Here is a 26858-nt window from a genome sequence, read left to right on the forward strand (position 1 = left end):
GTAGGCTTGCTGTGGACAGCTTATTGTTTACCTATGCAATGAAACAGACTTAAAGATATAACAAAAATAAAGCACAAAATGTGAAGCATTCATTTTTTTATGCCACAGTAGGAAAATTGTATCCCACCACAATTTTGTTACGTAGTGAGTGATGAAGAATGCTTGAAGTTGAGGGTCTGATGATTCTCTTGTGGCCTAACAACACTTGGAGGGTTATATTTTGCCCACTTCTGATTTGGAGAGTTATATTTTGCCCACTGGTTTCCTGTAGCAAGAGATAGAGACCAGATAACGCATTCTGATGTTTCTTTTTTCTTTCTTTTCCAGCTTTAATCCCTCCTCCTGACCATACGTGGTGAAGTTTGACCAAGTTGATGGCGGCCAATGGACCTACTCCAACCAAAGACTTTTGGGCCTGGCCCCTGAGGAACTAAAGGCTCTCTGAGCTGTGCCTTCTCCCATTTCCTCTCTTCCTTGTCCCTCGCCCCCATCGACACCATTCCCGGGCCCCACGACAACATGATCTTAGCCCGGTTTGATTTCCACAGTTTCCTGCTCCGTCTTTCTAACCATCCCAGGTGGGGCTGCCACAGACGCCCTCGCCGACGGGCTCTTCTCCTCTGGCTCTTGTTTCTTTGTTTGCCTGGCTGTATCCAAGCAACTACCTTCAAGGTTGGTGTGATGGGTCCTTGGAACTGTGACTCTATCTATGCCAGGGCCTACCCGGATGCGGCTGCCAGCCTGGCAGTTTCCCGCATCAACAAAGACCCAACTCTGAACAAGGGTTATTGGTTCGATTATGTCCTCCTCAATGAAGAGTGCCAGTCATCGAAAGCCATGGTGGGCTTTGTCAACTCAGAACGCTATGCCTCTGGATTTGTAGGACCAGTCAACCCAGCAACCTGTGAGGCAGCTGGTCTATTAGGAAAAGCTTGGAACAAGCCCATCTTCTCCTGGGCTTGCTTAATAGACGATGCCGAGATGGAGCGTTTTGGCACCTTTGCCCGGCCATTGCCACAGGCCTCCGCTGTACTCTACACTGTGCTCAAGTACTTCCGGTGGGCTCACGTCGCTGTGATAACCTCTGCACAGGACATGTGGGTGGAAGCAGGCCATGGCGTGGCAGAATCATTGCGCAACTTTGGACTCCCTGTCACTATAGTGACCACCATGGAAAATGATCCTGAAGGGGCCCGGGATGCTCTCCGCAAGATAAAGAGGGCCTACGATGTAAGAGGTATGGTGCAGACAGGACATATATTTTGTGACCACAGCTTGAAATAGTCACCTTCATGAACAACAGCTCCCAGAATCCACCAGTTGATTTCTCCAACTAGAGGATTCTGGTAATTATTGTTCAGCGAGGTATCTTACTCCAAACTCTACTGATGCTGTTTTCACAGAGGTCTAGTATCTGGGAGATAAGCCAACTCCTGGTTCTATCAACAAGGGATTGAGTATGAGGCCCATATTTACTTGGGATAAAATATGTAATTTAATTGGAAGCCATTCTGTGAGCTGTATCAGCCCAACATGACTATCTTTTTACCTCCTTGTCTGTATCCCATAGGGAGAACATAACTGAATATAATATGAGATACTGTTGCACTCCAGGTCCGGAAACACCTATGACCACCGCAACACACAAGACTCCAGGAATATAAGCAAACAGTTTATTATAAAAAAAATATAAAAAGCATATAAAAATCAGGAATATGAAAGGAAGATATATAATCCAAAAAAGGTTTAGGAAAAGGTGAGAACCAAACAATAATACAAATGTCTCACCAAAAGTTCCAATGGTGACAAAATCCAGGAACAAACAGGGATCACAGATACAGCACCAGTCTACAATCAGGAAGATAATAATAATAATAATAATAATAATAATAATAATAATAATAATAATAACAACAACAACAACAACTTTATTCTTATACCCCGCCCCATCTCCCCGAAGGGACTCGGGGCGGCTTACATGGGGCCATGCCCAACACAACAATAAAACAACAACAGCAAAACAATAAAACAAATATCCCAATAATAAAACATCAGCATCAATAAAACAGTCATAAAAGTCAACATACAAAATAAAATGTTAAAAACAGGAGACGAATGCACAGATCTGGGCCAAAGTGCAGATTCGGGAAGAGGTAGTTTCACAGCTAAAATAGCCAATAAAGTGCTAATATAATACTGAGAAGGCATCACCGGTGGGGCTATTGTTAAGTAGGCAGATAAATCGAACCTACAACGATTAATCATCGAAGGCCTTTTGAAAGAGCCAGGTTTTCAGGCTCTTCCGGAAGGAGAGGAGGGTGGGGGCCTGCCTGATATCCCTGGGTAGCGAGTTCCAAATCCGGGGGGCCACAACAGAGAAGGACCTCTCTCTCGTCCCCATCAACCGCGACTGCGAGGGTGGCGGAAGCGAGAGGAGGGCCTCCCCCGACGAGCGAAGAGATCGTGCGGGTTCATAGGGGGAAAAGCGGTCTCTAAGGTAGGTGGGTCCCAAACCGTTTAGGGCTTTGTAGGTGATAACCTGCACCTTGAATTGGGCCCGGAAAATAAACGGCAGCCAATGGAGCTCCTTAAACAGAGGCGTTGAGCGCGCCCTGTAATTTGCTCCAGTTAGAAGCCTGGCTGCCGAGCGTTGTACTAATTGTAATTTCCGGGCCGTCTTCAAAGGCAGCCCCACGTAGAGCGCATTGCAATAATCCAGTCTAGAGGTAACTAAGGCATGGACCACCATGGTTAAATCTGACTTCTCAAGGTATGGTCGCAGCTGGCGCACAAGTTTTAATTGTGCAAAGACCCTCCCGGCCACGGCCGACACCTGGGTCTCCAGAGTCAGCCCCGAATCCAGGAGGACCCCCAAGCTGCGGACCTGTGCCTTCAGGGGGAGTGCAACCCTGTCAAGCACAGGTTGGCACCCAATACCCCGATCAGCCTTACGACAGACCTGGAGGACCTCTGTCTTGTCGGGATTAAGTCTCATCTTGTTCGCCCTCATCCAGGCCAATACAGCAGCCAGACATTGGTCCAGTATCCAAGGGGCTTCCTTGGATTTTGGTGGAAAAGAGTAGTAGAGTTGGGTGTCATCCGCGTAGAGATGGCACCGTACTCCAAAACTCCGGATGGCCTCTCCCAGGGGTTTCATGTAGATGTTAAAAAGCATGGGGGACAAAATAGAACCTTGCGGGACCCCACAGGTCAATGGCCAGGGGTCCGAGCAGGAGTCCCCCAGCTTCACTAACTGGGAATGACCCTCCAGAAAGGACTGCAGAGCAGTACCCCCAAGGCCCATCCCGGAGAGCCGTCCCAGAAGGATACCATGGTCGATAGCATCGAAAGCCGCTGAGATGTCCAAGAGAACCAGCAGGGTCACACTCCCCCTGTCCAGTTCTCTGCGGAGGTCATCCACTAAGGCAACCAAAGCCGTCTCGGTACTGAAACCAGGCCTGAAGCCAGACTGCGATTGGTCCAGAAAATCCGTATCTTCCAAGAATCCCTGGAGCTGAGAAGCAACCACCTGCTCCAAGACCTTGCCCAAATATGGAAGGTTAGAGATTGGTCTGTAGTTACAAAGGTTGGTCGAATCCAAGGAGGCCATCTTCAAAACAGGCCTTACCACAGCTTGTTTTAGGCTAGATGGAAATTTGCCCTGCACCAAAGAGGCATTAATTATCGTCACAAATCAATCAACTAACCCACCACTGGCCTGTTTTAAAAGCCAAGATGGGCAAGGGTCAAGGGCACAGGTGGTCGCCCTCACCGCTCTAAGAATCTTGTCCACATCATCAGGCTGCACAAGCTGAAACGAATCCCACAAGCTCGAACAGACAGATGCCTCGGTTACCTCACCTGGCATTGCAACAAGGCCAGCGTCCAAGTCGGAACGAATCTGAGCGACTTTGTCTGCAAAATGGTGAGCAAACTCGCTACACCGAGTTGCCGAGATGTCCGGTGCCCCCCCCCCCCACCCTGAGGAGGGTGGAGGAGCTCCCCAACAACCCGAAACAAATCTGAAGATCTATTTGTTGCAGACGCAATACAGGCAGTCGAGAAAGCCTTCCTGGCTGCCCGCAACGCCGCAGAATAGGCCCTAATAGCGGCTCTAGACCGTGCTCGGTCAGATACATCACGAGTTGTCCGCCAGCGGCACTCTAGTCTCCTTCTCGCACGTTTCATCTCCGCCAGCTCCCCGGTAAACCAGGGAGCTGGGGCAACTCCACGTAGTGAGAGGGGACATTCGGGGGCGTTCATGTCTGTTGCCCTGGACAACTCACTGTTGTAGCGAGCGACCAAGGCATCGACAGGATCGTCAGTCTCCATGGCAGACAGATCCCCAAGGGACCTCAGGAATCCCTCAGGATCCATAAGTCTCCTGGGGCGGACCATCTTAATAGGTCCACCACCCCTGCGGAGGTTTGAGGATGTGGTGAGTCTTAAACTGATCAGATAATGGTCGGACCATGAAAATGGAAGAATAATTTGCTCTTCCACTCCAACCAAACCGTCGCCCGCAACATAGAATCATAGAATAGTAGAGTTGGAAGAGACCTCATGGGCCACCCAGTCCAACCCCCTGCCAAGAAGCAGGAAATCGCATTCAAAGCACCCCCGACAGATGGCCATCCAGCCACTGCTTAAAAGCCTCCAAAGAAGGAACCTCCACCACACTCCGGGGCAGAGAGTTCCACTGCCGAACAGCCCTCACAGTGAGGAAGTTCTTCCTAATGTTCAGGTGGAATCTCCTTTCCTGTAGTTTGAAGCCATTGTTCCGTGTCCTAGTCTGTAGGGCAGCAGAAAACAAGCTTGTTCCCTCCTCCCTGTGACTTCCCTTCATATATTTGTACATGGCTATCATGTCTCCTCTCAGCCTTCTCTTCTGCAGGCTAAACATGCCCAGTTCTTTAAGCCTCTCCTCATAGGGCTTGTTCTCCAGACCTTTGATCATTTTAGTTGCCCTCCTCTGGACGCTTTCCAACTTGTCAACACCTCCCTTTAACTGTGGTGCCCAGAATTGGACGCAGTATTCCAGGTGTGGTCTGACCAAGGCAGAATAGAGGGGGAGCATGACTTCCCTGTATCTAGATGCTATTCCCCTATTGATGCAGGCTAGAATCCCGTTGGCTTTTTTAGGAGCTGCTTCACATTGCTGGCTCATGTTTAACTTGTCCACAAGGACTCCAAGATCTTTTTCACACGTACTGCTGTCTAGCCAGGCGTCCCCCATTTTGTATCTTTGCATTCCATTTTTTCTGCCGAAGTGAAGTATCTTGCATTTGTCCCTGTTGAACTTCATTTTGTTAGTTTCGGCCCATCTCTCTAGTCTGTCAAGATCGTTTTCAATTCTGCTCCTTTCTTTTGGAGTGTTGGCTATCCCTCCCAGTTTGGTGTTGTCTGCAAACTTGATGATCGTGCTTTCTAACCCTACATCTAAGTCATTAATAAAGATGTTGAACAGAACCAGGCCCAGGACGGAACCCTGCGGCACTCCACTTGTGACTTCTTTCCAAGATGAAGATGACGCATTGGTGAGCACCCTTTGGGTTCGTTCGCTTAGCCAATTACAGATCCACCTAACCGTAGTTTTGTCTAGCCCACATTTTACTAGTTTGTTTACCAGAAGGTTGTGAGGGACTTTGTCGAAGGCCTTACTGAAATCTAGGTAGGCTACATCAACGGCATTTCCTGTATCGACCCAACTCGTAACTCTGTCAAAAAAAGAGATCAGATTAGTCTGGCATGACTTGTTTTTGGTAAATCCGTGTTGACTATTAGCAATGACCGCATTTGTTTCTAAATGTTCGCAGACCACTTCCTTAATGATCTTTTCCAGAATTTTGCCTGGTATCGATGTGAGGCTGACGGGACGGTAATTGTTTGGGTCGTTCTTTTTTCCCTTCTTGAAGATAGGGATCACATTTGCCCTCCTCCAATCTTCTGGGACTTCTCCCGTTCTCCAAGAACTCTCAAATATGATTGCCAGTGGTTCTGAAATAACTTCCGCTAATTCCTTCAGTACTCTTGGATGTAGTTGATCTGGCCCTGGAGACTTGAATTCGTTTAGAACGGCCAGGTGTTCCTGGACAACTTATTTCCCTATTTGGAGTTGGATTTCCCCAAATCCTTCGCCCATTTCATGTTGCTGAGGTTGAAGATGGCTTTCTTTTTGTGAGAAGACCGAGGCAAAGAAGGCATTGAGCAGTTCTGCCTTTTCCCTGTCCCCTGTCGCCATCACCCCATCTTCTCCTTGCAGAGGCCCTATCGCCTCCTTTTTTTTCCTTTTTCTACCAACGTAAGCAAAAAAGCCTTTTTTGTTGTTTGTTATGTCCCTGGCAAGCCTGAGCTCATTTTGCGCTTTAGCCTTGCGAACCTTTTCCCTACAGGAGTTGGCTATAAGTTTGAATTCTTCTTTGGTGATTTCTCCCCTTTTCCACTTCTTGTGCATGTCTCTTTTGAATCTTAGCCCGGTTAGAAGTTCTTTGGACATCCATTCTGGCTTCTTCGCATGTGTATGCCTAGCGGTGTCATTGGTTCCTACATGAATCAACATAAGGGGGGGAGGGTGATGGGGTTTTAGGAGTCTGCTGAGCCTCTGAGTGATATGGTGTATTTTTGCCCCCGGGAGGCAGCATGTTTCTCGAGCCATCCCCAACAAAAACCAGGTCGAGTGTATGTCCAGCTTGATGAGTGGGACCCAATATTATTTGGGACAGACCCATGGTCGTCATGGCGGCCATGAATTCCTGAGCTGCACCTGTCAAGGTGGCCTCAGCGTGAATGTTGAAATCCTCCAGCACCACAAGGCGCTGGGAACCCAACACCACGCTAGAGACCACATCTGCTAGCTCAGGCAGGGAGACTGCTGTGTCCCAGGGTGGACGGTACACCAGCAGAATCCCCAAATTGTCCCGGATACCCACCCTCAAGTGGAGACACTCAAACCCGGCAGATTGCAAAGCGGCGCATCTGACCAGGGCGATGGACTGCCGAAAGACCACCGCAACCCTACCTCCCCGCCCTCCCGGTCTGGCCTGCTGATGCACCCTGAAACCTGGAGGACAAATCTGGGAAAGACTAACCCCATCCAGCTCATCCAACCAGGTCTCAGTGATGCAAGCCAGATAACTAATAAGACTTGAACAGGAGTACATGAACAGGAACATAGAAAACTTCCAAGATATTTTAAATCCAAAATCAAAGCTTGACTTGAACCAGGAACAAGAGAACTCAGGCTTAGCTTATTACTTTAACACAGCGTTGCCTGAACTGACCTTAAGGTAAACAACTTGTTGTTTAATAGACACCCATGAAATCATTCTGTTTCCCGTGATTTTCTTTCACAACTTTCCCATGTAATCTCTCTGAACAATGCAATAAATTTTCGGTTCTGATTTGTAAACGAAGACTTTTATTGATCTCCATAGCTGCAGGTGGGCTCCCGTGGGAATCCTCCTTATCACTAAGTCATTCACTTGATTCCTTATCTGCTGTTGCTACTTCTGATTCCCCTGCATGCCCTTGACCCTGCACTTTCTGAGCCAGTTTTCTCACAGAGAGAATCATCATTTCCCAGACTTGAGGGCCTATCACTTTGTGCTACAGGAAAGCTCAAACCCTTGCTAAATAATCAGTTAAACCATCAGTCTCCTGTGGCTGATCTACAACAGATACATCAGATGACCAGAAGCTCACAGCAAAAGAGTTTTAAGCTTTTGTTGCAAGAAAAACTGTAAAGCAATTGAAGCATCTTTCTTTTTTGTTTACTTTCTCTCTGCATAGATTTCAAAAGTTAGCTACTCCTTTGTCTCTCTTTGCCTTAGGATGCTTTATTATCCACACATGACAGTCAGCTTTTAGGGACTCTTTCACTAAAATTTAGGTAACCTGTTTTGTCAGTTTCCTTTCCTATCCCAAGTTAGATTTCCTGAAACAATAAATGTAAGTTTTAGAAGAGGGCTTAATTCAGGGTTTTAAAAAATGTTTTTATTAAACATTTCCAATTTTTTCCATACAGGAAAAAATTGGGCGGGAAGATTAGGGAAAAGAAAAAAGAAAGAAGTTGGAGGTCATCAAGTTATTGTTAGTAAATTAAGTCTTTACAAATATATATAATGTTACAGAAAGATAGGCAGGGTTTTATTAGTTTTTGAGTACAGCTGAGACAAATTGATTTCCAACTCCAGTCTCCCTCACACATACTTTTCCCTGCCTTTCTGATGATCCTATGTATAAAATGTTAGAGTTAGTTTGATAAGTATTTCATTCACAAATGTTTACATGTGCACACAAAAAGCTCTTATTGATACAACGAGTACAGTTATACTATCTGGATGACTATATAGGTAGAGGATAGGAAGCTTTTTGAGTGCTCAAATTACATTAATCCTTAAAAATCCTAAAAATGTGGACCAAATATTGAAATGCACTTGATCTCCCTTTCTCAGATGGGATTCTATTTTGTTCTTCATGGTGAGCTCCAATGTGTTTTTCATACAGAATTATATGTTAAAGGTACAGTAGATGTGGATTTCCATTTTTGCAAAATGATGCATGTGGTCCCTCAAATTGACCATAAAATCAATTTCTATCTATTCCAGTGGCAAAAATCTAAGAAGAAATAATTTCCAGTGTTGCTTCCATTAAAGTTGAAAATGCCTCCCTACTTCTTATTAGAAAGGAATTCTGTCTGGATAGGGCCACAACACGTGAGCAAATGTCCTTTCATGGTCAAAGCATCTCCAGCTTTCATAATGGCCCTTTGTCTCTACTAGGAGATGGGTGAGTGAGTAGGCAATTTGGTAAGACCAGAATAGAGGTGGAGCAAGCAATCACAAAGGAGGTAGAAGAAACAGAACTTTTGGATTTGAAATAGAGTTTCAGAAATGGAGAGTAGAACTGTTGTGGGATCTTTCTGCAGAATTATCCATGCCACATATTTAACTCATGTTGGTTGCTATGTATAGGTTCTTAGGTTTTGTTCCTTTGATTTCTTGGATATTCTCCACAGTGTAAAGATCAAATTATGCTTGCTTGGCATTTTTAATCATATGAGCCAGGGAATATATTGTTTATCTGGCTAAAAGGATTCCAAACAGACTGAAAACTTCCTGAAGCTACCTTGAACTATCAAATCAAGTCAGATTAAATTCGACCATCTATCTTGAAACTATGTACATTGACTTTCATTTATCAAGTGCAGTCTAGATATGCTGGATTTCAAATCCCATAATCTTTCTGGCAATGGTAAGGGTTGTAGTCCAAAACATCTGGACACTACTAGAGACACCTGACTGGGAAAAGGCTGGTTAGTCTTTTCTCCCAATTGCTCTACAATGTAGTGTTTCCCAGTCTCATCTAGAGATTGAATTTAGTTGCACAAAATGTGCTATGCAACTGAACTCAGCCCCTTCTGTAAACAAGGTAACGCTTGGAATATTTTGGCTCCTCATAATTTGTGGCTTGTACTCTTTTGAATGATGATGGCAGAATTAAATAAGATACAAACTGAACCATGTTTGGACGTGTGTCTCCACAAGTTATTGAACTAGGTGGCCTTGAATGTCTTCACCTTGAGTGAGAGGCAGAAGGGAAAATGGCTTGAGATTCAAATGTGAATAGAGTAAATAAAAACATGCGAGAAGGAATGTTTTAAGCAGACCTCAAAGTTGCATTGGTGCATGCACAAAGAGGTGTAGGAATCCTGATTCTAATGATAGTGGTTTATTGCAGTCTATGCAGAAAGTACAATTTTCTATCAGCAAGAACCAGAGGGAACATTACACTTAACTTGTTGAAAATTATGACCTTAGAATCTCATCCATGGATGTAAGAAATGGCATGATTGTTGTTGTTGTTGCTTCATCCCATTTACAACTTGTAGTGGCTCTAAGACAAATTTAAGGAAACTCTAAGAATATAGTTTTCTTAGATTTGGTCAGAAGGGGTTTGTCTTTGCATTCTTCTGAGGCTGGGAGAATATGACTTGCCCAAAGTCACTCAGAGGGCTTCCAGGGCTGTGCAGTGTGCAGGGATTTAAATCCTGGTTTCCAGAGACACAATCCAATCAAAATACAATGATAAATAAAGTATATAATTAATGTGGATGCCTTTTCATTATAACTAAGTGGCTGCTACTCCATGTGGTTATGTCGGTCCCAACCTTTAGTTGGGTTTGTAATTATAGAACTTATCTGGATGCATTTTGTAGCTGTAAAAATACTCCTTTCACTTACATAATTACCAGGATTTCATCTGTGAATGCTTTAAAAAAATAACTTCTAAAATTATCCCACTCAAATCAAAATTAAGCCAGCGCTAGATGCTAAATTAGGAGTCTTCTTACTCTTCGTTGAAGGCTTTATCCCCCTACTCAAGATGTTGAGAGCAGGAAATAATTACTTGGTTGTAAAAAAAGCACTCTGTATTTGATAAGAGACACCTTTGACAGTCAGAACTCTAACTGATCCCCAGTAGTAAACTGAGAGCTTGATTCCTATTGGTAAGTTCAGAGCTAAACAGTTCAGGCCAAGGCTATTTGACAAATCACATCTCCTCTCACAAATCAACTTGGACACTGTGGTCAGTGGAGGATACCCTGCTCTCGGTCCCATCCCCATCCAAGTACAGCTGGTGGGAACGAGAGAAAGGGCCTTCTCCGTGATTACCCCCCACCTCTGGAACTCCCTCCCTAAAGAAATAAAAATGCCCCTCTCTCTTCTCTCCTTTAAAAAACAATTAAAAACACATCTTTGTTCATTTGCATATGGAGAGGAGGAGGATTAGATGACTATATATAGCTAATATATCTCTGTCTGGAGTTGCTATTGTACTCTGGCTTTGTTGACGCTGTTGGCTCTGTTGACCTTATTGGCTACATAATTAATTTTAAATATTATTGTAACTGAACCTTTGGTGATTTTTTAAAAAATGATCATGGTTTTTTTACATATAATTTAATTGACAGGTCATATTATTTAATTCTAGGTTGTCTGTTATAATTTGGTCTTAGATGTTGGTTTATTTTGGGATTTGGCTGGTTCGTTATTGCATGTGTATCCATGGTTGTATCAGGGTATTGGTTTTTTTTTTGTTAGAAGCCATACTGAGTCCCCTTGGGAGATAGAGCGGAATATAAATAACGTTTTACTTATAGTTTTATACACAGAATTCAACTGAAGCTCTTTAGCTTGCATGGGAGCATCACTTTCTGTTTTGCTTAATATGAAATATTGGGGATGAGTCTGTTCCAAAAATGGTACTCTTTTGCAAATACACAGAGGCCCTACTTCCTTTATTATCATCCCATAGGTTCAAATTATGCCTTGACACTGTGCCTATTCTTACTCCTGTTCTTATTATTTTTCAACCCTCTTACCCATTGCTCCCTCTCCTAACCATTCCTCTGCCCAATTCCTATTCCTTGGCCCTTTCTTTTCCAGCTATCATTATGTGTATGCATTCTGCCCTTTTGGGTGGCGAGGAACAACACATCCTGCTGGAGAAGGCGGAAGACCTGGACATGACTGATGGGACCTACGTTTTCATCCCTTATGATGCCCTGACTTACAGCATGCCCTACCAGAGGGAAATCTACAGTGTGCTGGCTGACAGCATCAAATTGCGCTTGGCCTATGATGCAGTGCTCACAATCACTATAGATTCGCCAGAAAACTCCTTTCGGGATGCCTTTCGGGAGGCTCAAGAGAAGAGGGAGATCCCCAGTCATCTCGATGCTGACAAGGTGCACCACCAAAAAAAGAAACTGAATGGAGGGGAAATGGGCTTGGGGAGATTATTGGAATCCCAAATCTTTTGAATGTGGAGATGCTTGTCTTACATATGCTCAATACTTCGCTCTTAGCTGTGAATGTGGCAGTGAATTCAGCAAGTATTGATGCACATTAGTCGTAAAACACTGTCTTCAGATTTTAAAATAATAATAATAATAATTTTATTTTTATACCCCGCCCCATCTCCCCGAAGGGACTCGGAGCGGCTTACATGGGGCCAAGCCCGAACAGCAACAATATAAAACCAAAGCAATAAAACAAATGAATCAACAGCAACAATAAAAAACTACAATAAAAAAACAATAAAACAGGTCATAAAATCACAAACAAACAAACCAAATAGGATGTAGGGTTCTAGCCTATAGCAAAGAAGTAGGTCCTTATGTATTTTGTTCTTGTTTATAAGAACAAAACACAGTTTTTTTCTCTCCCTGTGTTTTCTTGTCTTTTTCTTGGTGCCCATTTAGATTTGGCTCCAGCACCCCCTGTGTATATCTTCATCTGTGGATGCTTCAAGTGCCATTATATGTAATAGTATAATCAAATCTTGTTCTTTGGATTCTAAATAAATACTTCCATGTTCTGGATGGTTGGATCTGTGGATACAGAATCCATAGATAAGGAGGGTCAACTGCCTTATATGCTTGAGTATAAGGCAAACTGAATATAAGCCGAGGCACCTAATTTTACCACAAAACTGGGAAAACGTATTGATTCGAGTATAAGATGAGGGTGGGAAATGTAGCAGCTACTGGTAAATTTCAAAAATAAAAAATAGATACCAATAAAATTACATTAATTGAGTAATCAGTACGTTAAATGTTTTGAATATTTACATAGAACTGTAATTTAAGATAACAATAAGACTTTAGTAAGATAAGACTGTCCAACTCTGTCCAACCTATATACTCACGTATAAGCCAACTTGAATATAAGCCGGCCAGGACCGTCACTCAAGTATAAGCTGGGGGGGGGGGGGGGTCAGCCATAAAAGGGCTGAAATACTTGGCTTATACTTGAGTATATACAGTATATTATATATTTTTTATATTTTCTTTATTTCAGGAATGTTTTTGAATGGGGAAAAAATTCACAAAGGCTCTCCAGTTAGCTATTTGTTTTTGCATGCAACTGATATTTTTTTTTTTTTGTATACAAAAGTTATAGTGTATTTCTCTGTTTTCAAGCATTTTCTAGCAGGGTTGTATGTGTGCAAATGTGTTTGCTGTTACTACCGCTGCTGGAAACAAGTTCTGTTCTTGTCTCGGGGAGGGAAAAATTGAAGTGACTGACATTTCTTCATGGGGTGTCTCAACCTGTCAAGGACAAGAACATTTCCAGATATTTTTAATGCATGGTCCACAAAATGGTGAAAATAACTCTGCAAACTTGTCAGTAGTTCTTGGTAATTTATCAGTAACTAGGTCAGTGGAAAGCTGAATACTCCCACAGAGCTAGCAGTGTACATGAGGAAAAACAAGAAAATAGAAGCAAATGTTCTCTACTGGCATAATTCTCTCAGGTAGCAAAGTGTGGCTCTCATTCTTTTTTCCCCTTCTCTTTATAGGCTCATCCCCTCTTTGGTACAATTTTTAATTCTATCTACTTCCTGGCCAAAGCAGTAGAAAACACCCGCAAAGCTGGCAAGTGGGTGATGGGCACCAGCATTGCTGAAAATACCAAAGATTTTGAACTGGAAGGCTTCAGCCAGCATGTCTCCGCTGATGAATATGGAGATGCTGACATCACTTATATCATCTTGGACTCAGATGGCAGGGGCAGCCGCCTCTGGCCGACCTACAGAGTGGATGTCCTGGGCGGAAGCCTACGCTATGCTGGTCACTCTATCCATTGGCCCCATAGCTCCAGTCCCGACACAGACTCCGACTGCTGGTTTGACACTGTGAACATCTGCTCTGGAGGTAAGCGATGAAGTGAGGCTGCAAAGGAGCAAGCACACCCATGACTTGGAGAAAGAAACAAAACTTGGTTGTAGGAACTCCATTTTAAGAAAAGCAAGTGCTGTTCTAACCTAGCTACATCTTGGAAGGTCGAAAAAGGACTCAAGGGAAGAAGAAGAGGTGGAGAAACCCAAAGACTAAGAGATTAAATCACAGAGAGGTCAGGATAAGTAGGCATAGAAGGAGGACGCTTCAGGTCACTCCAAGTATTTAACTCTATTGTGAAGCATTCTTTACTCTTCAGTGTGAAGTAGTTGTTGCATTTCCAATGCTGATAAGTATGTAATTGATAGATTTCATGAAATTCTCTGCCATCTGTGTAGGAACTGTTGTAGGGAAACAAGTGTGAAGTAGTGGTTTGAGCAGTTGATGATGACTCTGGAAGACAGGGTTCAAATCCCTGCTCAACTATGATCTTGGACAAGTCATACTCTCTCAGACTCCGAGGAAGGCAAGGACAACTCCTCCGAACAAATCTTGCCAATAAGACCCTGTGACGGGTTCACATTAAGATTTCTATTAGTCAGAAGCAACTTGAAAGCACACAATAACGTCTGTCTAAGACAGGTATGGGTAAATTTCATGCATTTTCACCATATTTTGACCCCCCTCCCTGGCTAATTTAGACTTAAAAAATAGGAATGAACAGGAAGGTCACCCTAGACTAAATGTGTCAAACTCAAGGCCTGTAGGCTGAATTTGCCCCCCCCCCCCCCCACCTTGTATTTCTTATTATTAGGCATCATGACTAGAGTTGATGGGAGTTATGATACAGTAATACTTGGAAGGTTACAGTTTGTTCTGTTTAGTCAGGATAGTGAAGTTTGAATTTAGATACAAGGCTTGTGGATATGATGGCTGACTTTAAAATGTCCTTTAACCTTTTCCCATCCTCAAGGCCATAAGTTCTGTTGCATTGCAATTCCCATTATCCCCAGTCCGCATGATGGATAATCAAGTGATGGGAGTTGTTGTTTAATAGCATCTAGGGACCCAAACTGGGTAAAAACTAGAGGACCAATCACCTGTAAAAAAAATTACACAAGCCAACAAAATCAAACATTTTGCAATCATCAGAAATGCGAGTAGCACAGTTTAAATCAATTTTTATGCTGATTTTAAATACATATTTATTTTTTCCCATCACGTTCACTTTTAAAAATATGACAAATGGTACATCACAGCGGAGTACTGTAAAGTCTGCACATTTCACATCATATTTGTGCAACACAAGCCAACAAGTATTTTTCATCAGATATAAGTTTAGGTCATTTTTATAGAGTTTTTTGGTGCTGTATTCAGATCTGTATTTATTTTTTCTCTATCGTGTAGTTTTTGTGATGAGGCTAATCAAATAATTAATGCATTTACATACTGATATTAATAGAATCTAATTGATTTATTATTCGATTAGTCTCGTTGTAAAAACTACACGTGGTAGAGAAAAAATAAACACAGATCTGAATACAGCACAAAAAAACTATATAAGAATGACCTAAAGTTATATCTGATGAAAATACTTGTTGGCTTGTGTTATAGTTGGCCCTCTATTGCCTCAGATTCTCCATCTGTAGATTCAATGGCTCTTTGAAAGCAACCATCAGGCTGATGTGACCCTCGATGAAAATGACTTTGACACCCCTGTCCTAGACACATTAACTTATCATGAGAAAATGCTAATTTTGGGGTCATATATTAGAACATGAAGAGAGCAGAATAACTTCCTGTTTCAAAACAGGCCTAAAACTCAGTTGTGTTTGGGGAGATTTGGGGGATGATTTCCAGTATTTGTGGGGAGGTGCAGTGTATGAGAAGATGCAATCTACCAAAGTCTCCCAGGGGACTAATGTGACCCTTTTGCATTCCACAATTGCCCACCCCAGTTTAAGTACTAATATCTCATCAACCCATCCCATATATGCTATATTACTTGTACTAATGACAACTCCACGAATCCCTCAACCAGGCTGACATCCTGACTATTCTGGGAATTCTTACCCAAAATATAAGAATTCTAGGACTTCTTACCCCAAAAATAAGGTTTCTAAGTTCTGAGCTGGAGTAGAGAAGGCATCTTGTTGGACATTTTTGATAGGAAATCCTATATACTTGATGAAAATGGAAGTCTGCCTCAATAATGGAGTTGGGAATTTGAGATATCTCAGCTTGCTGAAGTGAAATCCTCAGTGACAATACTCTTCTTTTCTTTCAGGAGTGAATGCTGGTTTTGTTTTTTTCCTCTTCCTTTTGATGATTGCCTTGGCTGTAGGTGGAGTTGTGCTTGCTTTCCATCTTAGGTGAGTTGCTCAAACGGTCCTCATGATTTGGTTTGCAGGGAAGAGAGACTGTCATGCATTTTGGATTTTGAAGCATGTCTCTTCTGAGTTTTTGTCAGCCAGTTGGGGTTTCTGACATTCCTGGTTCATTTGTATTGATTTCCCACAGGCGCCGGTTTCAGCATGCCCAACTCATGAAGGGGCCCAACAAGATTGTCCTCACCATGGATGATCTGACCTTCATTAATGCTGGGAACAGCAAAAAGGTTAGTGGGTGGGTTGGATTCCATTGCAAGAGCCTTTTGTTTTAATCACAGCACACGGATCCACTCAAATTCTGGGCAAATCTAAATTGAGAGTTGTCAAAACAAAACAAAAAGTTGACAGCTTATTGTTACACACAACTGGTTGGAGAAATAAGAAATAAATGTAAAGAAAACGGCCCTTCAGCATATATATGAGAGGGATGAATATGTAATTTGAGTCTTGGAAATAAAAAAAAGCGTACTTGAGACCTTCACCTTCTTTAGGTTGGCGAAATGTGGTCTGCTGAGCTGTTTTAAGTCCTTAGATCTCCCCAGAATACAAAAAAATTGGCAAAAGATTCCCCACCCCCAAATCTGACCAATGGTGTGATTAGCACTGCTGTATAGGGCGAAGGGTGAATGCTAGCAAAACTCTTTCTCTAGTGCCAATCCACTGCACCTTTGAAGAATGAATTGGATTGCAATCAATTATGAAACTAAAGGAAAGGCTTGCCAGAAAAAAAGTATTTTCAAATCAAAGGGAAAGGGCAAGGTAGAATGGTGCAGTATAGTGCAAGTCACAATAATACCCAAGGTTGGGATATGTCTGTGAAATAAAAGGAATATCATCTGTAGGAAGGAATCAAAATTAGTAATCAGAAATTGGTGAAATGGTATAATGGTCAAATCAAAGCTATTTGGGAATAAGGGGTCTGCGTGAAGGGCTACAGGATGTGGTGAAGGTCATAACTGAATGTAGTAGAATTGTTCTTCAGTTCACTCTGATTCCTTATTTAATCTCCCAGAAAATGAATGACAGCCACCCCAGTCTTGCAGGAAGGAGCATGTCAGATATGAAAAGCATCAAGAGTGTGGCAGGTCATCCGGACAACACCAACGTCGCCGTGGCCGAGGTAACAACTTGTCCCTCTCTGCACCAGAAGTACACCCTTTCCCCTCAAATGCTAGTTATGGGTCCAAGTGGGGAGTGAGCCAGAAGAAATCTCTGGTGCAAGGTCTTTCCCACTGACCACTTTCTTTCTCAGAGAATGGGGCAAAGCAAAGACCTCAGAGGGGTGTGGAGAAGGTGGGAAGAATGCACAGGCTTTGGGGTTATAGGGTTCAATGCAATACCCTCCCTATCCCTCCTCACCCTCAAACTCTTTACTTCTGAGCTCACAGTCTCATGTAGCCTTTTCCCTTTCAACTGTGCAATGCATCTGTTTTTGTCTTCATATACTGGTATTTATTTTATTTTAGGTGTAATACCTTTCTAATGTTTGGCAGTATTAATAAAAAGTAACTTTCATTATATGCATGTCTAATAGACGTTAAAAACATTCCAAAGTAGAGGCGGTTGAACAGCAGCCCTCCAGCTCCTCTTGGATTATAACTCCCATCAGCATCAGCTACCATATGCCAATGGTGAAGAATGTTGGGAGTTCCAGTTTGGTCCCATCTAGAGGGCTACAGTTCATAAACCTAAAGCAGTTTATAAGTGCCATATGACTTAAAATAGGCTATATAGTGGGTCTGTGAACTGTAGATCCATGGATTGTCACACCTCATATTATTAAATGGCAGCAATGTAAATGTGTACAAGTTGAAGTGCGCGTGTTCACATCATCGCCATTTAATAATATGGCTGTGATCATTTGTGTTTTTTCTGTATCTTTATAGGGTCCCAGAACCAAGCCCATACTGATATAGCTACTGTCCAGCTTTCATGTACTTCTTAGCAACGTTTCCTGACTCTCAAGATGGGTGTCTTTTTGACTGAGTGGCCAGTGGTTGCCATTGGCTCAGCTGCAGGGAGAGAGGGGCTTTAGGCATCCAGAGAGCAGAACCAGGCATATCTTCCATGGGAAGGGATGCCCTCAGCAACCCCACAGCCTCCATCACCATGGCTTTGCTTGCGGCATATCTTCCTGCTCCCTATTGCTGCTCCCCTTCCCCACTTTGTATCTTCTTCCTGCACCAGAGTGTCAGGAAGGGATGTCATCTGTAGCCACCCTGTCCCTCCTCAACCCCAAACACTGAACCACAAATTTCTTGGGCATGTGATGTGTCAAGTGTGGTGGCAAAACAGGTGGCCACCATAGCAATGGGCAAAGATGGTGGCTCAGTGTGGACATACCTGCCTGTTGCCACTGGCCCTCTGTTCATAGCAGAAAAGTAGAAGCCTTAGCTTCTCCATCTTCTTCTGCCGGTGTTTGTTCACTTGTCTATCCCAATAATCTATGTTGGATATTTCTTGGTTCATGAAAAGATCTTCCTTATTATTGTATTTATTTTAATTTTTGCACACTGTATCAAGGCATCTCTTAAGATACTTGGGAACCTAAACCTAGTTGGCAGAATTTCAGCATGCCCGCCACTGCCAGCGTTTCCATCTTTCCCCACTCACTGCTTTTTTCCTCATTCCACAGCTCTTTTAAAAAAAGAAGAAGCAATAAGAGTGATTGATGGCTGAGAAAATATCAGTGTTGAAATCCTAAGCTGAGACATACTGTGGCCTCAAGCCTAACATGAGAGGCCCTTTGCCCTTATCTGTGACATTTCTAGCTGGGAGGGAAAATGCACTTTGCACATGTTTAGAGCAGAGGCCTTCTCAAACTCCCTGATGACTGCATGTATTTGCCGAGGTTGGAAAAGTTTACTGTGTTTGGTCTCTCAGCACCCAGAAGCCATTAATTGGGTCAGCAAATGGATTCTAGGAGCAAAGTCCGAAAACGGGAAACTTTCCCAAGATTTGTAGTGGGCTACACTTTGGGAGAGCCCTGGCTGACATAGCGGTGTGGGAGCTTTAGTACCTTTCGCTTACCCTCAACTCACACACCTGTCATTCTGAGTTTGGATCTTCCTTTCTACCTGCTCCGTCCCTATTCCATCAGCATCACTTCTTTTGACCTCCTGCTTCCTCCTGTCCTTAGGGTGATGAGAAGCCAAAAACCAGCAGCCATCTCCCTTTGCTCCTTCTTTTGTTTAACAGCCAAGGCATAATAGCCGCGGTCCAGGTAAGTCCCGTTTGGACGAAAGGCCTCTTTGCAGTGCCTTTCTGCCAGTCCCCGCTTGCCTTCTAGTTTGGTTTGCTACAAATCCTTCTCTCCTTCACTTTGGACTTTTTTTCCCTTTTAGCTCTTGTACCTTTCTCCTTCTGTGCGAGGTCTTTTTCTTTGTTTTGGTTTGCTCCTCTCTAAGCGAAAGGAGAAAACATGTTGGCTATGGCACTTGTTGAGTACCTTTTCCCCACTTCCAAACTTGTCATTACTCTACTGCAGAAGAGTTGTTCACTAAAATGAAAAATAGGGGATGGAAATTGGTCATTTGCTGTGAAAGTCTTCTGGGAACGACTGAAGGCTCAGCACTTGGCTTTTTAAATGAGAAGTATCCACTCAGACTCAGAAGTTCTTTTTGACCGCCTCACATTGTATGCAGTTCTGATTGTGTCTTTTGATCTATGATTTTTGCTAAGCACATTCTGTTTAGTGCTTTTACCGTAATTAAAATATTTTGTTGGATTAAATCAGATATTTTTATCATGCCAGAAGCGACTTGAGAACATACTGCAAGTCATTTCTAGTGTGAGAGAATTGGCCGTCTACAGAGATGTTGCCCAGGGGACACCCGGATGTGTTACCATCCTGCTGGGAGGCTTCTCTCATGTTCCCGCAAGCTAGAGCTGAGAGACAGGAGCTCATCCCGTCTGGCGAATTTGAACCGGCAACCTTCAGGTCAGCAGTCCAGCCTTCACAAGGGTTTAACCCATTGCGCCACCCCATTAAATCAGATTTAACCTATTTATTAACCCAAAATCTGTTATTCCCCCCTATCTCTGATGTACTTGGGGGGATGTAGAATAATTTAAGCTAGTAGCAATAATGATTTAAAAACTGATTAATCAGTCCATTAAATCTGCATAGTTTTGTATATGATTAAACATGACAGTTCATTGACAACAACAACTTTATTTTTGTACCCCGCCTCCATCTCCCCGAAGGGACTCAGAGCGGCTTACATTGGGCTAAGCCCAAACAACACAGTTAACATGTAATTACATAAAAATGCAATTCAACAATGTAGGCAGAATAAAACAACAACATTGACAGGAAACTAACAGAGGGAATGCAAGAACGAATATTTGAAGGACTATCAGTGGTTGGGCATAGCTAGGTTGGCATAGGTGCAGTAAAGCTGATTCGAAAATTGATCCGAGATGCTGTAGTGAAGGAGAAGAGATTTAAAGAAAAAAAGCAAAGGGTTTTTTTATGATTCCCTATCTTTGTCATCTGAAGAAGTGTCTACATGTTTCTTTGGTAGAAATGGAGCAGACATAAATGGGGGCCTTTGTCAGTTTTGTTTTTCTTAGGAATTGATCGAAACAACCCCTGAATAGGGTATTTTTCACAAAACCATCCCCACCCTTGCCTCTCTTTATTGTATATGTGAGTGATCTTAAATATCTATCTAACATTAGAATTAAACCCTGATATTTCTCTAACAAATTAAGCATTCATTCTGAGCTTAGGAAAAAATAATACATTTCCATCTGCCTGGGGAACTCTTGGAGCTGCAGTCCAAAAAAGGTGACTCTGTTCATCCTGCAGCCTTTGCCAAAAGATATTATCTCACAGATGACCAATCCAAGTCTGCCTTCTCTTCCTCCCATTTTAATCCTGCCTGATTTGTCTTTTGCAGCAGAGAGATAGGAGCACAATGGATGCTTCATTAGCAAAAAAAATTCCCTGGCTTTGATTCATTTGAGTTGAAATGCATGAGGCTGCCTTTCAAGGGTTCAGGCTGTTTCAGTTTCTCAAGGAGATGAGGTTAAGCATGTGTTGATGGCGCCCAAGAGACTTTTCATGGAAAGAAGCGTTGGCTGCTAATCCGCTGTGGAGAGATATAAGAAGCAACGGCTTGCTGCTGCTAAAACTTGCCATGATCATGGGATCAGCTGTGATAAAGAGAGCTGGGGATGGGGAAGAATTAGTCAGCTCCACGCTTGGTTGGATAAAGACGGTGGATTGCATCAGCCATATTGATATGGAATGTCTTGTGCCTGGTGTGTATGTGACGTTTAACTACAAACTAGTAGTTAGGCTTGGATGAAAGGGCCAAACCAGGCACAAGACATGCCTTGAGTGGAGGGCTCTCAAATGCAAGATGCATTTCATATCAATATGGCTGATGCAATTCACCATCTTTATCCAACCATGCCTGAAGCTGATTAATATATATCAATATATACAGGGTGTTTGAAAAAGAACTCCCTAGTTTTAATGTGTTTTAACTTAAAACTAGGGAGTTATTTTTCAAACATCCTGTACAGTATGTGTGTGTGTGTGTGTGTGTGTGTGTGTGTGTGTGTGTGTGTGTGTGTGTATATATATATATATATATATATATATATATATATATATATAAGCCTATAAACAGATCTTGGCTATAAAAGTTAAAGCTACGATGACTGGTACACCATGCAGCTTTTCTTGTTAATTTTTAAATTTAGTTTTAAAATTAGGCATTTTTAAAGAAGATTTTTAAAAGGAATTTTGCAAATTTCATGTTTTACTTTCCCCCCCTAAAAAGTAATTGAGAGTAAGGAAAATGCAGTGAACAATCAATTCATGTAGCAAACATCACAAGGCGCAGCAGCTGATTACTTTTCAAAAGCATTGTAAAATTTCATGTTGAATTTCTGACTCACTCTTTTCTTCTATGAAGTTCCAGTCTTGAACAGGATCAAACTGTGTTGTTGAAGGCTTTCATGGCCAGAATCACTGGGTTGCTGTGAGTTTTCCGGGCTATATGGCCATGTACCAGGAGCATTCTCTCCTGATGTTTCACCCATATCTATGGCAGCAGGCATCCTCAGAGGTTGTTAGGTTTATTGGTCTATAACACAAACCAAGGAACATAAAAGGCACTGCTGACTAATCCAACCAGAGAAGTCAGCCATAGCAGAGCACCACACTGGACACAGTACAATAATACAATTCTTTATTGATTAGTCACTTTTGACCATATCAAAACATGTAAAACATACAATATGTACACACTTATGCATACATACAATAAAACCATGTAAAGATACAAAACATCCCGATCTACGGCCTAATAACCCGCTCCTAGATAAGTGTACAAATACAGAGTAAAAAGGTTTAAATCAGTAATTTCCTAACGTAAGGTTTGAACGAGGACAGGGGTAAGTAAAACAAGTGTCTTGTCCATAGTAAATTTTAAGTTTGGATTTTGTTAATGGCAATAATGCACTGGACACAGAATATTATTTGAAAACACAGAAATGCTAATCAAGGTGCTTAATTGGTGCATTCACATGTGCCTCCAATGGACAAGAGTACTTTCTCCCACCCTAGACCTTCCATAGATATATAAACCTCACTTACCTAGTTTCCAATAGACCTCAAAAGCTCTGAGGATGCCTGCCATAGATGTGGGTGAAACGTTAGGAGAGAATGCTTCTGAAACATGGCCACACATCCCGGTAAACACACAGCAACCCAGGATCAAATTGCTTTTAAAAAGTAATGTTCTGCGTGCTGTTTTTCATGATGTAGGTTTCTTAGTTTGAATATTTCCACCAAATAACGAATTAGATATCCCATGAAAGATTAAACCAGTTATTGTGGCATCATAAATAATAATAATAATAATAATAATAATAATAATAATAATAATAATAATAATAATAATTTTCTTGGTTTCAGCCTGTTGCATCACCTAGTCAAACTCTTGTTTTTCCTTCAGAAAAAATTACTTTGCTTCTCTGATGCTAGAGGAGGGTTCCTGGAATTTTGGGCCAACACATCTGGAGGTTGCCAAGCTAGGGGAGCCTTCAAGAAGATGGAAACCAATCCACGCTGGGTTGTGATTTCCAATGGAAATCCCAGCTCTTATATCTTTCTTCTTAGGATGAAATATGTACTGGGGATGTGGCTGGGAAGACCATTATAGTAGGAAGGAAGCAGTTTAATAAACACCAAAACATATGCCATAGCAACCTTAGAAGTGCTCTCTCTCTCTCTAATCTTCCTTTGTTTTGTTCCTGGGAGTCAACAAGGAGAAGGAAGCAAGTGGTGACTCCTTATGCTCTCATAGCTATGTTGGGAACTTTGGAAAGTTACTTAGAGCAACCCTCAGGATCTCCAAGCTAGTAGCAGATTCTGGGGGTTGTATTTCAAAGAAAGTACCTTTCCAAAGCTTTGAACTCTTGGCATTTTCTTTATTTCTCTCTCTCTCTCTCTCTCAGCGTTGGGGCCTCCTTTGTGGAATTGTGTTGGCAAAAGGGGGGATGAAAACGACATACTTCTAAATTTGATTCCAGTGTATTTATTTGTTTTATTGCATCCTTTTATGTTTTGAATTACAGGGACACGTGTGTGGGGGAAGAGGGATCCAAGAGTTTCTCTTTTCTAGGTACTGGCTAGACCAAAGTCTTCTGGCTTTTAGAAAGTCCCCAGACTTTCTTTTCCAGTCATTTCTAGATCCTCTGAAGGAATTACTTTAGAACTAAACTATGTATGGGTCATATTGCCATCAGAAAAAAAATCTGGGAGAAAAGAGAAGGACATGAGGTACCAATGAAATTAATGCAAATAATTGAGGGGAATATAGTCGGAACCCATCTGCCGGGGGTTTCCTTTTCAGACTTGCATTTCATAATATAATTGAATATACCTGATTTTCATAGTGAGAGGCTCAGATTGTGAAATGCAAGTTATTGAAAATGCTTTTCACTTGGGTATCAAAAAGACCAGATTGATAGCACCAGATGAGCCTTTGAAGAAGGCAATTCTACAACTGGGGTGCCAATGCCAAGATGTCCCTGATGGTAAGTTGTCTCAGGTCATTAGAGAAAGACAGAAAGGAGTCCCTTCCAAGTATATTATGACTGATATGGTTATGAAGCATTCTGTTTGGCAGTCAGGTTTCCATGTCATTCAGGGCTTTAAAGGGAAAAAAAACAGCTTTTTAAAACTAGGCCTGTAAGCCAATTAAAAAATGCAACATAAAAATAGAAATTGGAGATGGTGGAAACAGTATAAAGTGGAAACAGATGGTCTGAGCAACCCTGCACTTGTCCGATGCCAACTCTAGAGATATGCTACCTGCAACTAAGCCAGCGGAATATATTTAGTGTGACAGCCTGTGACAGGAGAGCTGAAACACAGTGGAAGGAAATAGAAAATAAATACATTATACATTCTCCTTGCACAGACCCCAAGGTACCTTACATCACAAAAATGCCTGCCATGCCCTCAGAGACCTTGGCAACACTACCCACTGCTCCCAGGATGCAGCGGAAATGATACACCTGCAGCATTCAGAAATGCAGAGAAGCTAAACTCATGTTGCTGATCTGGTGTACCCTGTATTGGCTCTGATGTCATGCCCTCTCAGAAAGGCACAATGGGTTAAACGCTTGTGCCGGTTAAACTGCTGACCTGAAGATTTGAAGGTCAGTGATTCGAATTCACGAGACGGGGTGAGCTTCCGTCTGTCAGCTCCAGGTTCCATGCAGGGACATGAGAGAAGCCCCCCCCCCCCCACAGGATAATAACACATCCTGGTGTTCCCTGGGCACTATCTCTGTAGATGGCCAATTTTCTCACACCAGAAGTGACTTACAGTATATTCTCAATTCACTTCAGACATAATAAAAAAGTAAAACACACACACACACACACAAATGCCATAGCATGCCCAACACCCACCTGGACACTGATGTACTTTCTATTTTGTACTATTGTTGTGAGTAATGCCTGCAGTTGATGATGGAGACTGCTTTCTCTCCTTTCCCACTGAGATGGGAAAACTCCTGCCAACATTGATAAATGTATTTAGATTGTATAGATATAGGGTAAGGTAGAATTGGATGTTTCCCTTGCACTGCTGCCCACATGCCACCCACTTCAGCTCTTCAGTGAAGCCCACCAAGATAACATTCCACTAATATATAGCGGTTCTTTTGTCAGATATCGAGCTTCTCCTCCTGAAAAAACTAGGACATTTTGCTTAAGGCCAAGATCAGAGTGCAGCTAGTCCAAATGAGTCACGGTGCCAGCACTGAAAATACCTTGTCTCTTTTAACGTAGGCATTTGGATAAAGGCCTCTGGAGAAGCCTCTAAATTCTGGATTGAAACATGAGGAGGGCGACTGTCCACCTTGCCCACAAAGGCCTTAGGAATGTAGGAAAGCTACTTCTTTCCTCGTAAACTGCTTTATTTCATTCCTTTCCCAAGTCAAGCAGTTTCTGTAGATTAGACCTTATAAATTTGCTCCCCTTTCTAGCTTCTTCAGGGTTCCATATTATTAACGTCTTGCTTGATTTTCAGTTCCTCTGGCTTCCTTTTAAAAGCCAGCTGACTTTCCTTTCTTCTGGAAATCTTTCAGGGTGTTGGAAATGTGGATGTGGACTCTTTCTTCCCTTTTTCTTCTGTGCTATCAAGGATGAAGGACAACCACTTTCTTCTTTTCTTCTTAGGGCGACTGGGTGTGGCTGAAGAAATTCCCAGGAGAATCCCACACTGAAATCAAACCCTCCACCAAAACAGCTTTTTGTAAGGTGAGCACAGCTTACTTCCATTATATTCAGCACATTGAGGAATATCACCACTGCCTCTGGAGGGGAGGTAATAGCGCTTATGTGCTGTGGCTAGAGAGGGAGAAAAATGCCATAGGTGTCTTAATTTAGGTGAAACAGCCCACCAAGTATTCTTCAAGCCCCACAAGGGTTCCAGCCTCCAACATGAGAATGAACCACCTGAACTTTCCCCACTTCATTGTATTTTAAACTGAAAAATCTTCGCACAGACTAGGGTTGCCACATACTCTCCAACAGTACCAATTAATGCTTTTATCATTCCGCTTTTCAAATAAAACCACACTTAACAGTATAATTTAAGTTTTTGCAACTTTCCAGAATAGCTAAAAATCATATATGAAAATAGTTAAGATAGGTAAAATAGGTAAAGTTTGGTCCAATGACCAAGAAGCAAACCCCTTGTCAACCCAATGCACTGAAAACGTTTTCCACATTTATCTAATAGGGATTTACCCTGTCAGGAGTTAAATGGGTAATTCTGCAGTACTAAGACGGAGCACAACTCCCTCTCGTGGAAACTCCTGCAACAGCTGCCTCAATGTCTTTCTGTGACTTTCCACCCTTGTCCCCACAATTCCACTTGCTTTGCTTTTATCTTCAGCTGCGGGATCTGCGGCATGAAAACGTAAACCTTTTCCTTGGTTTCTTCCACGACTGTGGGGTCTTTGCCATCATCTCTGAGCATTGCACCCGTGGGAGCCTTGAAGATCTGCTCCGCAACGAGGACATGAAGTTGGATTGGATGTTCAAGTCATCCTTGCTGCTGGACCTGATTAAGGTGCGGCTGTGGTGGGGGAAGAAGGGGTTCATCATTGCATATAAAAATCCCAGGAAAGTCAGGCTGGCATGAAGGCTGGGAAAGAAACAGAACACCCCAGAAGGGAACACAACAGAAGATATGTAAGAGTGTCACTGGATAAGCCTACGGGTCATCTTCTCAGCATCCTCTTTC

General features: G+C 42.5%; 1 protein-coding gene across 2 annotated transcripts in view; it reads left to right on the top strand.

The window, feature by feature from the left end:
* The first annotated feature begins 232 nt into the window (after positions 1–232).
* gucy2d (guanylate cyclase 2D, retinal) overlaps positions 233–26858 on the top strand; it is a 40295-nt gene continuing 13669 nt past the window's right edge. The window contains exons 1-9 of one of the 2 annotated variants that reach the window (XM_062957044.1): positions 233–1237; positions 11448–11749; positions 13366–13720; positions 15972–16056; positions 16205–16301; positions 17087–17194; positions 19214–19297; positions 25787–25867; positions 26508–26684. In XM_062957044.1, coding sequence (XP_062813114.1) covers positions 520–1237; positions 11448–11749; positions 13366–13720; positions 15972–16056; positions 16205–16301; positions 17087–17194; positions 19214–19297; positions 25787–25867; positions 26508–26684 — 2007 coding nt within the window. In that variant the 5' untranslated portion in view covers positions 233–519. The remainder of the gene's footprint in view (positions 1238–11447; positions 11750–13365; positions 13721–15971; positions 16057–16204; positions 16302–17086; positions 17195–19213; positions 19298–25786; positions 25868–26507; positions 26685–26858) is intronic. The other variant, XM_062957045.1, reaches the window with a different exon arrangement.

The sequence above is a fragment of the Anolis carolinensis genome, chromosome 6 (genome assembly GCF_035594765.1).
Source record: "Anolis carolinensis isolate JA03-04 chromosome 6, rAnoCar3.1.pri, whole genome shotgun sequence".
Lineage (NCBI taxonomy): Eukaryota > Metazoa > Chordata > Lepidosauria > Squamata > Dactyloidae > Anolis > Anolis carolinensis.